A 12507-nucleotide genomic window follows, 5' to 3' on the forward strand; every position below is an offset into this window, starting at 1 on the left:
CATATCGCTGTGAAATTAATCGGGCAGCCTTAACATAGCCGCATAAGGCTACTAGATTCGTATGTTCCTTGTGGTATTGAAAAGTATGTTAGTCATTCTTGGGAATTTAGTTTTGAAATTTAAGAGTATGAAAAATTTGAATGCGACAAATATAATTTGCCTTCACTTTTTATAGATGAAGTAAATATACAAATTACATGTATAATATACTGTAATAGACTGTAATATAAGGGAATAATTTAATTCTGATTGTAATGCCTCATCTGATTGGGTAATGAAACTCATATATATCGTATAACATAACTTGCCTACGTCACAATACGACGCAATTGCGAATTGTATTAATCAGCTTGATGTAACGTTTAAATTTTGTACAAAATTACATATTTTGACTAATTAATGGGCCGTATTATCTGATTTTAATAGTAGAAAATTAAATTATAAGGAATAAATTTAATTTCTACCTATGTTATACGAGTATAACATAACTTGGAACAGTTTACGCTTTTTTATAAACCGCTTCGCGGTTTATAAAGCGTAAACTGCCCCAAGTTATGTTATATCATATAACATAGGTAGAAATTAAATTCATTCCTTAAATAATTTTATATCAATTAGGATAGATCTTACCAATTTAAATGATTAACATGTTGATGTTAATAACATACGGAACATAAAACTATACAATGTATATCAGACCTTTTTTGTGTTTACAGATGAGCCCTGACCTCGGTTACATGACCTCTCTCTTCCCTCTACTGGTGGAGTCCCTCTTCATGTCCTCCTCCCTGGCCGTGATTCTGATCGACTGGAACCACAGCTTCCTGGATAGGTCACTACTCAGGCTGATACTGAGTTATCTCCCTCGCTGGAGATATCGCAACATCAGGCAGGATGTGTACATCTGTCTGTTTGGAGTAGCTCTTGCCATTATGTACAACAACTCCATGAAAAATTTTGCCATCAACATGGAAAACTGTCGTATTATTGGAGCCTCCATTGTAATTTTACTTTCATTCTGGCTGCAGAGTAAAGCCAATAAGGTACATGTATCTGATAAATGTATTGGAACCTCAAAGATACAGGTATCCGACAAGTCAGTGCAGGGAGAGTCCTTGGTTACCAGGGACCAGGAAGTCAATGTCTCCACCTGCTGTGGGGCGGGGGTACCCCAGCTCCTCCTGCCACTGTCCTTCTCCTCAAAACCTCCACCTGAGATCGACATTAGGAAGGAGATGGGCGAGTCCTATGTGGAGGCCTGTAAGTCACAGTATGATGAAGAGGAACTAGTGACTGCATTAAAGTACCTGAACAAGCTGAAGGGAGGCAAGTTACACTTGAATTTTTAATTTGAGAATTAAAACTTTCAATGAATATGGGGAGACGATTTTGCTAATTTTTAATACAGGAACTTTGGTCATTAGATTCTCTCTAGCTCACCTTCACTGAAGGTGCAAGTGAGCATTTGTTATTAATAGTAAATCAAATTAAGTCTGTGGTCCTTCATTATAGTCATCTTTTCTGGAACCATAAGGCCAATTTTAACCCAATTTGCAGAAAGCATTCTAAGGTGAATGGCTTACATCTGTTTTCAAATGAAATGCCAGGTTCCCTTCAAATAGGAGATACTGTAAAATGAGATATTTCAGGGCAAGTACGTATACATTGGTGCAAAAAAATTTATCACTATTATCACCTTGAAATGAAATTCTCTTGTTTGATTATCAGTAACACCAAAATTTTATTCTGTGTTCACTTAAGCACTTGAACACAAATTTAGCTTTAATTTTTACTCAGATGACCCACTGCAACTGATTTTTCTGTCATGCAATTTGGTCGTCCATTAACTCTTTTACATTTTTTTAACTTAATTTTGTTGAAAAATACAAGGCCAATTGTTACTTGCAATTTTGGTTTGAATCATCTCTAGGATAAGGTGAACTTAAATGGTGAGATTTGTGACCTTTCCATCTCTAAGGCCTTGTTGGAGGGAGGGGGGGACTAAATGCATGGTTATAATTTCCATGAAGCCCTCTTCCTAAATTGTGGCCCTTGGTGTGACAGGCCCTAGGACAGGACCAAAATTGTCATGTAGAAAAAAAATCATGTCCAGTAATGCAACAAGACTTTTGTTAATTGGTAATATAAAAATAATTTACAATTTAAGTGGACTTTTTAACATGGCTGTTTCCATAATTTCCCTAAGTTATTAAGAAAAAAAAAGAATGTGGAAAAGTTCACTGGGATATGAACGTGGTTGGTCACTTGATTAAATTATTTGTTTAAATCCTATGAAGTCTTTTAGCAATGCTGTTTATTACTTAATATCTACATTTGAGAAAGTCAATTGTTCAGAATGATAACTATTAAACGCGTGTGGTGATTATTGTGACATCAAAAATATTACCTCTTGACCTGTTAAGAAGTTCATACAGAAATGAAAGTTTTGGCTCCTATTTTGGTTTATAAAAGAAAACACTGCAAATGTAAATATAATTGTATAAACATTTTTGATGATGTCACAATTGCTTGCACTATGAACCATATCTAAACAATATAAATCATGTCATTACATCTAAATTTTGTACAATTTATTATGCTTTATGAAGTTAATTCATTTCAATTCCTGTTCAATAGCTATGAAATTTAAACTCATACAAACTTAAGGTTGGAACAGTTTACACTTAGCATTTTTTATAAACTGCTTCATGTGCTTGGCGCCACAGGTGCTTGAGGACAGGATCGACCCCCCCCCCCCCCCCTCCCCTTCCACCCACCCCCCGTATATAACGTTAGACCCCCGGGACTTAATTTTTCTTTTTTAGCTCACCTGAGCCAAAGGCTCAAGTGGGCTTTTCTGATCACAATTTGTCGTTGTCTGTCGTTGTCGTCGCCGTTGTTGTAAACTTTTCACATTTTCATCCTCTTCTCAAGAACCACTGGGCAGATTTCAACCAAATTTGGCACAAAGCACCACTAGGTGAGGGGATCAAATTTTTTCAAATAAAGGGCCACGCCCTCTTTAAAGGGGAGATAATTGAGAATTATTGAAAATTTGTTGGTATTTTTCAAAAATCTTCTTCTCAAAAACTATTCGGCCTGAAAAGCTTAAACTTGTGTGGAGACATCCTCAGGTAGTGTAGATTCAAGTTTGTTCAAATCATGGTCCCTGGGGGTAGGGAGGGGCCACAAGAGGGGGATCAAGTTTTACAAAGGAATATATAGAGAAAATCTTTAAAAATCTTCTTCTCAAAAACTATAAAGCCAGAAAAGCTCAAATTAAGATGGGAGCATCCTCAGATTGTGAAGATTCAAGTTTGTTAAAATCATGGTCCCCGGGGGTAGGATGGGGCCACAATTTGGGGGGATCAAGTTTTACATAGGAATAAATAGAGAAAATCTTTAAAAATCTTCTTCTCAAAAACTATTAGGCCAGAAAAGCTCAAATTAAAGTAGAAGCATCCTCAGATAGTGTAGATTTAAGTTTGTTCAAACCCCTGGTCCGCAGGGGTAGGGTGGGGCCACAATTGGGGGATCAAGTTTTACATAGAAATATTTAGAGAAAATCTTTAAAAATCTTCTTCTCGAAAACCATATGGCCAGAAAAGCTCAAATTAAAATGGAAACATCCTCAGGTAGTGTAGATTCAAGTTTGTTCAAATCATAGTCCCTGGTGGTATGGTGGGGTCACGATGGGGAACGGATTTTTACATAGGAATAAATAGAGAAAATCTTTAAAAATCTTCTTCTCAAAATTTATTAGGCCAGAAAAGCTCAAATTAAAATGTGAGCATCCTCAGGTAGTGTAGATTTAAATTTGTTCAAATCATGGTCCCTGTGGGTAGGGTGGGGCCACAATTTGGGGGGATCAAGTTTTACATAGGAATATACAGAGAAAATCTTTAAAAAAAAATTCTTTTAAAAACTATTTGGCCAAGAAAGCTCAAATTGGTGTGTAACCATCCTCAGATAATGTAGATTCAAGTTTGTTCAAATCATGGTCCCAGGGGGTAGGGCGGGGCCACAATGGGGATAAATTTTTATATAAAGAGAAAATTTTTAAAAATCTTCTTCTCAAAACTTTTAGGCCAGGAAAGCCCAAATTTGAGTGGAAGCATCCCCAGATCGTATAGATTGAAGTTTGTTTAAATAATAGTGGTAGGGTGAGGCCACAATGGGGGATGAATTTTTACATAGGAATATATAGAGAAAATCTTTAAAAATCTTCTTTTTAAAGACTATTTGGCCAGAAAAGCTTAAACTTGTGTAGAAGCATCCTCGGGTAGTGTGAATTCGAGTTTGCAAAATCACAGTCCCTAGTGGTAGGGCGGGGCCGTGATGGCGGTTTGAATTTTTACATAGGAATATACAGACAAAATCTTAAAAAATATTCTTGGAAAGTTTTCAGTCCAAAAATTAGTACTTGGTGTGAAAGCACAGGTTAAGCAGATTTAAGTTTGATGAAACCATGATTCCCTAGAGGAAAGTTGGGCCACGAAATGGGGGGGGGGGGGGTATATAGGAATAGAGAAAAATCTTCTTACAGGCACAACAACAAAAGGGGCTTGGTACTTACCAGAACAAAGAGGTGGATAAAAATTTGCAGATTTTCAATTTTTTTTTACCAAGATCTACTGTACTTAGTTGTCAAGTTATTTTGATACTGCAATGCTAATTTGATCTGAATTAAGGCAATTGTTGCTCAGGTGAGCAATGTGGCCCATGGGCCTCTTCTTTTAATAAATTATTCTTTTATGACACATATTTCTAATCTAATTTATACATTTAATGCCCAAAATTACCTAAAACAAACATTTTTTTTAAAAATCATACCCTCTACATATATAATACAAGAAGGTTGCTAACTTCGTCTGCCAGCCGGGAGGCACTGCCAATGAATATTTGTTGAAATGTACTATCAAACTACATCTACCAGTAAAAAGGGTGACCTCATGTCGTAGCCGGATAATTTCCTTCTTTGAATATCTGCATGCCATGCCGAGTAAATACATTTATTAGGCAAATAGTACAATTTTCACCGACAAGTTGCAAGTTTTGAACTGATCCATCTAGAACCAACGGAAGTGAGGGTTTATAGCAAGGAAGATAACTCCGAGAGATTTACAAAATTGCATGCAAAACTCGAAAAAAGTACAATTCATTAGAAGTATGAATTCTAATCATGCCGCGAAGAACTGAAAACTTTTTTATCGTCTTGGGTACTGGAAAATCTAAAAGAAGGCACTCATACTGAGTGTATTACATAAAAGAGAAAATAAAAAAGTTATGTTACGAGTTATCTTCCTTGCAATAAACCCTTACTTTCGTTGGTTCTACATGGACGAAGTTAGCAACCTTCTTGTATTATATGAACAGAGGGTCTATTTTTTATACCCCCGCAAACGAAGTTTAGGGGGGTATATTGGTTTCACCCTGTCCGTCTGTCCATCTGTCCGTCTGTCTGTCTGTCCGTCTGTCCGTCTGTCTGTAGACGCAACTTTGTCCCCCCTATAGAATTTTTTATTACTGCATGGAACAGTTTGAAAATTTGTACATATGTTGAACACCATCTGAAGATGTGCACCTGCAATTTTTTTTAAGATCAGACAAGATTTAATGATTTTATGACAGTATTCATTTTCCTTATTCTATATATTGTACACTTATGTTGAAAAGTAAGGGAGGTAATCCTTACAGATTTTATTAATTAATTGATAGAAAACACTCTAAAATATATTTATATAAATACATCCAGATGGATTTTTTTGTCTTTATGTCTTAATTAATAAAAAAATAATTATTTTTTATAAGTATTCTATCAACTGACAATGCAAAGTTTTTGTTTGTCAATGATAAATTCTTAGGAGCTAATGAGAACATCAAAGACAAGTTTGGCTGAATTCATTTGTCCCAAGGGAGCCATTATCTGAGCCATGGCTCAGATGGAGCATGTGTTTAGGGGAAATTGATAATCTGTAAAATGGGTGATGGTTTTGGGGCTATTTTAAAACTGTTTCATGTAAACCAAAAGGTCTATCATTATAAGGAAATAAATAATATAATTATTAATAAAGAAGTTAAACTATTTTTAGAGGTTGTTTAAATTTATTTGTCAAGTAATTTGATGAAGTGACCCTATTGGGCATTAATTTAAATGAAATTCAAAATTACTGATATGATTGTAGTGTTTTGGCAATTTTAAAATTCTTTGTAATATTAAATTTTCTTTTTTACATATTTTTACATAGTATGGTAATTATGGTAATGTTTTGGGAGTTTATTAAATTTAACAAGCTCATCAAAGAAAATCATAGTCCTATGGGATCAATTTTCTGATATGGAGTTCAATTGTGCCATAGGAGAAAGTGAGGAAAATTTGAAACAACTAATTGCATCTGTCAAGACTCTTATTAGAAAGATATTGAAAGTTTTATCAACAGAAGAGCATTGCTTGGCTACCGGTATTTCTATTCACTGCAAAGGGAGGGGTTATTGTCATTTTGTTGGTTTTTCTTTAAATCAATTAAATTAAAAAAATATATCATCAAATACATACATTTGTAAATGTATTACTGTTATAGATATGTTTTACAGTGAAATTCTGACAATTTTGATTTTAATTTTTCTTTGTTAACTATTTTTTTTTTTTTACAATTCTAGAATTTTTTTTTTGTATGTGTTCCAAACCTTAATTATTATTCAATTCAATTATTTGTCCTATTTGAAATTAGCCTAGCGGGGGTATTAGTCCCATTAGGACAGTTCTAGTTTAAATGTTTGTTTTATGTAATTTTTAGCAATGGATGAATAAATTGGTTTAGAAATATGTCATAAAAGGATAATTTATAAAAAAAAAAAAAGAAAGAAAATTTAAGTCCTGGGGGTCTATATACTTGGGGGGGTCGGGGGGGGGGGGGGGTCGATCCTGTCCTCAAGCACCTGTGCTTGGCGCTTTATCATATAATTTAAAAGCATAAACTGTCGAACCCATGATTTATTTTCATATGAATTCTGTAACTATAATTCCAATATAGTCTGTCCAAAGTTATTGCCTCCATCGCTTTTTGATGATTTTTAATAAAAATACACATACCTGTGAAAGAAATACAGTTAAAATCGATAAAAGGGAATATATCCAAGATATCTTCATTGAAAAATTATCATTTTTCACTCATAACAGCTAGTTCACAGGAATGAAAACAAACTGGACATTTTTCATATTAGTTGATGAATGTAGTTTGAGCACAAAGGTATTTATGATTATTGAAAGTATCAAGCAAAAAGTGGTAAAAGCAAAAACTCGGGACAGAGTAAAGTAGATCAGGCTGTTCTTGTGTGACAAATACTGTGGTTTCATTAATATTCAAGGGTATCAATTTTCGTGGATAAAGTGAAAATAACAGTTTCAAGGATACGTAAATTCATGGCCAATGACCCTATCAATACAAAATATTAGTAGGAATTGCAGTTCAATGAATATTTAATTTCAAGGATAAACTTAACAACGAAATCAACGAAAATTGGTATTCAACGAATATTGATGAAACCACAGTAGACAAAACTGTAAAAAGCTGAAGAATTTTTCTTTTGAAAGAAATATTTTTCATTCCCGACTCAGGTATACAAGAACACAGGGATGCAGGCAAGCTTGTGCATGCAATAGAGCACATAAGGAATATGGAGGCTCGCAAGAATGCCTCTGGAATTTTCAAGGAATACTCCTTGGAGGAACTACATAAAATTTTGGTAGAAGGAAAGTGGTGTTCTGGTGGTGACTTGAAGGAAGTGGTGAAAGACTTTTTGGAAACTTATGGTATGGTTATTGGGTTAAATAAAAAAAACTTTAAGTCAGGCAAAGCACTTATACATGTACTAAGGTTCTATTTAAATTTGCATTTCTTTCCAAGAGCAACATGTTTTAATTTAAGGACATGTGAGTTTATTCATGTGAGTATTAATGTTTGAAGCCCCTTTCACAATTGGCACACGAGCAGAAGAGATAAAATAATCGAACATATATTTTCAGCTGAAAAAACAGATATGGTTCGTAAACTGTTGCCAAAATAATAGCATATAAAAAGTATTCATGTCAAACTAACACAATTTAGAGCAACCATTGTGCGATGTAAACGCATTGAATCGTGTGATACATCTTGAGTCTATATGTGACTGTTGTACAATGATAGCTAAATATGTTCTAAGATATGTGTTAGGATCACATGAAAGACCAGATCAGTCATTTCATCGTACGAATCCTCCTACAAGTCAAAGAGGGTTTATATACACCACCAGTTTCCTATACTCTTCCGTAGAAATAGTTGAATGCAAGTAAAGATACCGCCCTAGAAGATGACAAAAACAACAACCTTATCAAGGTCAGTTGTGGCCTGAAACAGATATGCTTATACAGAATATATCATATAAGGGAACTATTCGCCTCAGTTTTATTTTGACTCTTTTCTCTTTTTGTCAGTCAACAGATTAAGACTTGGCAAATTCCAATGTCTTATATTATATCTCTTTTACCACAACATTGTTTGGGCGAATTCAAGACGGGGCAAAAGCCGTAAGTAGAAGCAAAAATAACACGGGAGAAAATAGCCCTAGTGTATCAAGTGTTTACTTAAGTGGCAAAGCATGGAAACTGAAACCGATAATTCTTGCAATGATAGTAAAACATTGCAAGATTACATGAGACAGGTTGAGCCAGTCTCATGGTTGCACAACACATGCAAAAAGAGCAGCGATTTATCTGACCATCTTTAAAAATTGTTCATTGCTCTTGCAAGTACACAAAACGTTTTAAAACATTGTACTAATTTTTGTTTGTCACATTGCAATAATTTGGATCGCATTTGGTTGCATCTAAATAGTGTACATGTTCTCAATTTTGAAGAGACCTGATGCCAAAATGTTGTAAAGTGTTCTTGCGCCTATTGTGAATTGGGCCTTAACCAACTTTTATTTATGAAGACTTTATTTCTCAAAATACCAGAGAAAAACTTGTTAGTGATGACTAGTTTAATTACTTATTAAAAATGAAGATCATCTGGACAGTGAGTCAGAGTCATTTAATGACTTTTTAGTGGTGAGAAAAATTCACGACAATGAGGCTCTCACAAACCTCTTGAAATTTTCTAGCTTTTGAATAAAAGTTGATTTTCAGTATTTTGATAATTTCTCCTGAAAAGATACTGTGCATAAAGAACACACATATGTATACACAGCAAGTATTTTTACAAAAAAACATAGGAATATATAGGAAACTAGATCGTTCTCGTTGCGAGCAACGAGTGGGTCTTCCGTCCGATTTATGAGTAAATGAGATAAAATTCTTCACTTTTAAGACTAAATTGTTAATCAACGCAAAACATTAGGGGAAAAAATTTCGGCACCCGAAGCTTGAACCCGGGTCGCCTGGGCACATGTCCACGACTCTAACGTCTGTGCTACTCGGACTCTCGCTTCAGGACTTTGATGCTTAATATCTTGGGAACACATCAATCGATTTCAAAACAAATTACATATTCTGAATCAGTAAAAGAGTCTCTATCAACCCGTTAGAAAAATATATAAAAAGCAAAAAGTTGAAAAAAACGATTTTTTATCTTTCCTTCCGGTGACGAGCGGAAGTGACGGCGGACGTTTTTATGACCATGTTGCAACAGGTAAAATTAATGTCTATCCTCACTGAAAATTTCAGCCCTATATCTTTATTCGTTCTTTGGATCTCTAGCCGACAAAATTGACTTTTAAAAATTGTAAACGGACGATAACTTCCGACTGGAAGTGGTTATCAAAAAATTGAAACGGTGGTACAAACTTCAGATGCCGACACATCAACCCTCAAAATTTGAAGAAAATCGAATTAGCCATCTTCGAGAAATCGCGTGCACAAAATTTGTAAGACAAAAAAAGAATAAAAAGAACTAGATACGAGTTACGAGTAACGAGTAGGTCTTCCGTCCGATTTTTTTTGTTATTTTAAATGATACCATGAAATATTGATACAATTTCATATTTAACACCCCCCCCCCCTTAAAAAAAAAATTTAAATATTGGATAAAAATCCCTAATTACGTCAAACATGGGCCTGACGATGAGTTTTTTCAAACCGATAATGTAGTGTTCAACAACTTTGATTCTATAATGCATAACAAAATATTTATCGTTTTTAAGTTATTCGTAATTGACTTTACGAGTCTTTTGGTCCCTAACTAAAGGGGCCAGCCCCTTCTTCTTGGTTTTATTGGAAAGAACTTTTGATTATCTACCACTTTTGTTATATATTATTTAACAAAATGTCAACTGATAAAAAGACACAGATCAAAACGTATGACAATTTTGAATGAAAATTCTTACCCAATTTTTGTGCCTAGGCGAGCTCACAGAAATGGCGCCACTGGCGTAAAACAATATAATAGTGCACAACTTCAAACTATAGACTACCTATCCTGAAAATTTCGTATTCGTATCTCTAGTAGTTTCTGAGATCAGCTCTGCACAAAATAGGTCGTAAAAAAATAGAAAATCCGCCGTAACTCGGTACCGGAAGTGACGATTTCAAAATTTCAAAAAACGTCTAAAATTATGACCTCTGGCAATCATCTGTGAAAAAATGGGCAAAATCGGCTGAATAGTTTCTGAGAAATCGCGTGCACAAAATTTGTGGAAAAAAATAATAAGAAGAAACAGTACGAAAACAATAAGGTCTTCCGTTGGAAACGGAAGACCTTAATAATAAGAAAAGTGAAAAAGAAACAATAGAATAATAGTAGGGTCTTCCGCTGAAGACGGAAGACCCTAAATATCTTTAAGGTAGATCTCTACTCAGACCCGTCATCAATTTAGCAGATATGATAAGCTTTAAAATAAAAAACAATATTTGTTCGGATCTACCGTTTTTGGTTCTAATTCTTTAATGTTTAATTGTTAATTCTGAATTTGATAGAAGCGGTCAAGTGTAAACAATGTCTACCAGTATATAAAGGTTTTGATCTTCAATGAGTCTAATAGTTGGAAATCGTGAATTTTTGTACTGAGATTTTAGTACGTTTGTGTTTATATATGCAGAGGAAAGGTACTGTTTATCAAAAAAATTAATTTGTACTCAATACATGTAGTTTTGAAGAAGAGTTCTAGTGTTTATCAAAGCAAAGAAATGAAATGCTGTTTTCTGATATATTTTTGGGAGTTGATTTTAATCAACTCTCCTATGCAGTTACTTGGACAAACCGAAAGTGAAACAGTGTTTGGACCTCAGCACAAATCATCGCTGCTGACAAGAATAATCGATAAATTCGATGAAGGTATGCTAAAGCATTGTTTTTCAAGGAAACTTATTTAAAAATACCTTGAAAATAGTCAGATTTGAAATGGTACAAACAATTTATATATTTTTTGTAGCCTTATGTATTCCTACGCAAGAGTTCAATATAGGCTCGTTCAACTCGACCCTCGGCTGTCTCCATAAATCTCTGAGAAGCAGAGAGTCTCTCTTGCTTGTCGGAGATTTACGGTGTCAGCCGAGCGTTTGGTTGGAGGAGACTAGAGTTCAATTTTGCGTGGATCCATACAATTTTCGAGAAATATTTCTATTACTGATACATAGTTTGATTGAATTCATTTTATCTTTAAATATTATTTAACGTTATTCATATGGGGGTTTCTCGACATTCTTGTCGAAAAAGTCCACCTAAAATTCATATTATAAAAATGTGCGTAATTCAAGTACAAATTAGAAACTACATGTACTTGTCATGCAAAATAACATATCATTGATTTTTAGAATAAATAAACATCGACAAAATCAACTCCCGTCAGTACTTCAGTACTTTGGTTAAATTGTGCTTGTGACACTTTTTGGCTCACCAAGACGAAGTCAAGGGGAGCTTATGCTATACCGTCGGCGTCCGGACCTGGTTAAAGTTGCAGGGGCATGTATCTAAGCTATTACATGTCCTATCTTCACCAAACTTGCATGGATGATGCATCTGGACCTACTTATGGACTTGAAAGACTTGGATGCTGAATCTGAGTACTAAATTTCAGATGCTGGAGGAGGTTAAGATTGTTGGACCAGGTTAAAGTTTTTGTTGCAGGTGCCCTTTGATAGCAATATCTAAGTTACTGCAGGTCCGTACTTCACCAAACTTGCATGGATGGTGTGTCTTATGATACTGATGCACCAGACAGGCTTGAGTGCTGAATCTGAGCTATAGGTTTCGGATGCTGGACGAGGTTAAGGTTTTTAGAGCTGGTTAAAGTTTTTGTTGCAGGTGCCCTCTGATGATTATATCTTAGTTACTACTTGTCCTAACTTCACCAGACTTGCATGGATGGTACGTCTTATGATACTGATGCACCAGACAGGCTTAAATGCTGAATCTGGGCCATAGGTTTCGGATGCTGAAGGAGGTTAAGGTTTTTAGAGCTGGTTAAAGTTTTTTAAACAGGTGCCCTCTGATGATTATATCTTAGTTATTACAGGTCCTTACTGCACCTGAC

The 12507-nt window shown here is 34.8% G+C and overlaps 1 protein-coding gene across 1 annotated transcript in view; it reads left to right on the plus strand.

The window, feature by feature from the left end:
• The first annotated feature begins 737 nt into the window (after positions 1 to 737).
• LOC128166025 (uncharacterized) overlaps positions 738 to 12507 on the plus strand; it is a 51842-nt gene continuing 40072 nt past the window's right edge. Inside the window, exon 1 of the mRNA XM_052830940.1 lies at positions 738 to 1326. Within this exon, the coding sequence (XP_052686900.1) occupies positions 738 to 1326 (589 nt within the window). The remainder of the gene's footprint in view (positions 1327 to 12507) is intronic.

This window comes from Crassostrea angulata, chromosome 10, assembly GCF_025612915.1.
Source record: "Crassostrea angulata isolate pt1a10 chromosome 10, ASM2561291v2, whole genome shotgun sequence".
Taxonomy (NCBI): domain Eukaryota; kingdom Metazoa; phylum Mollusca; class Bivalvia; order Ostreida; family Ostreidae; genus Magallana; species Magallana angulata.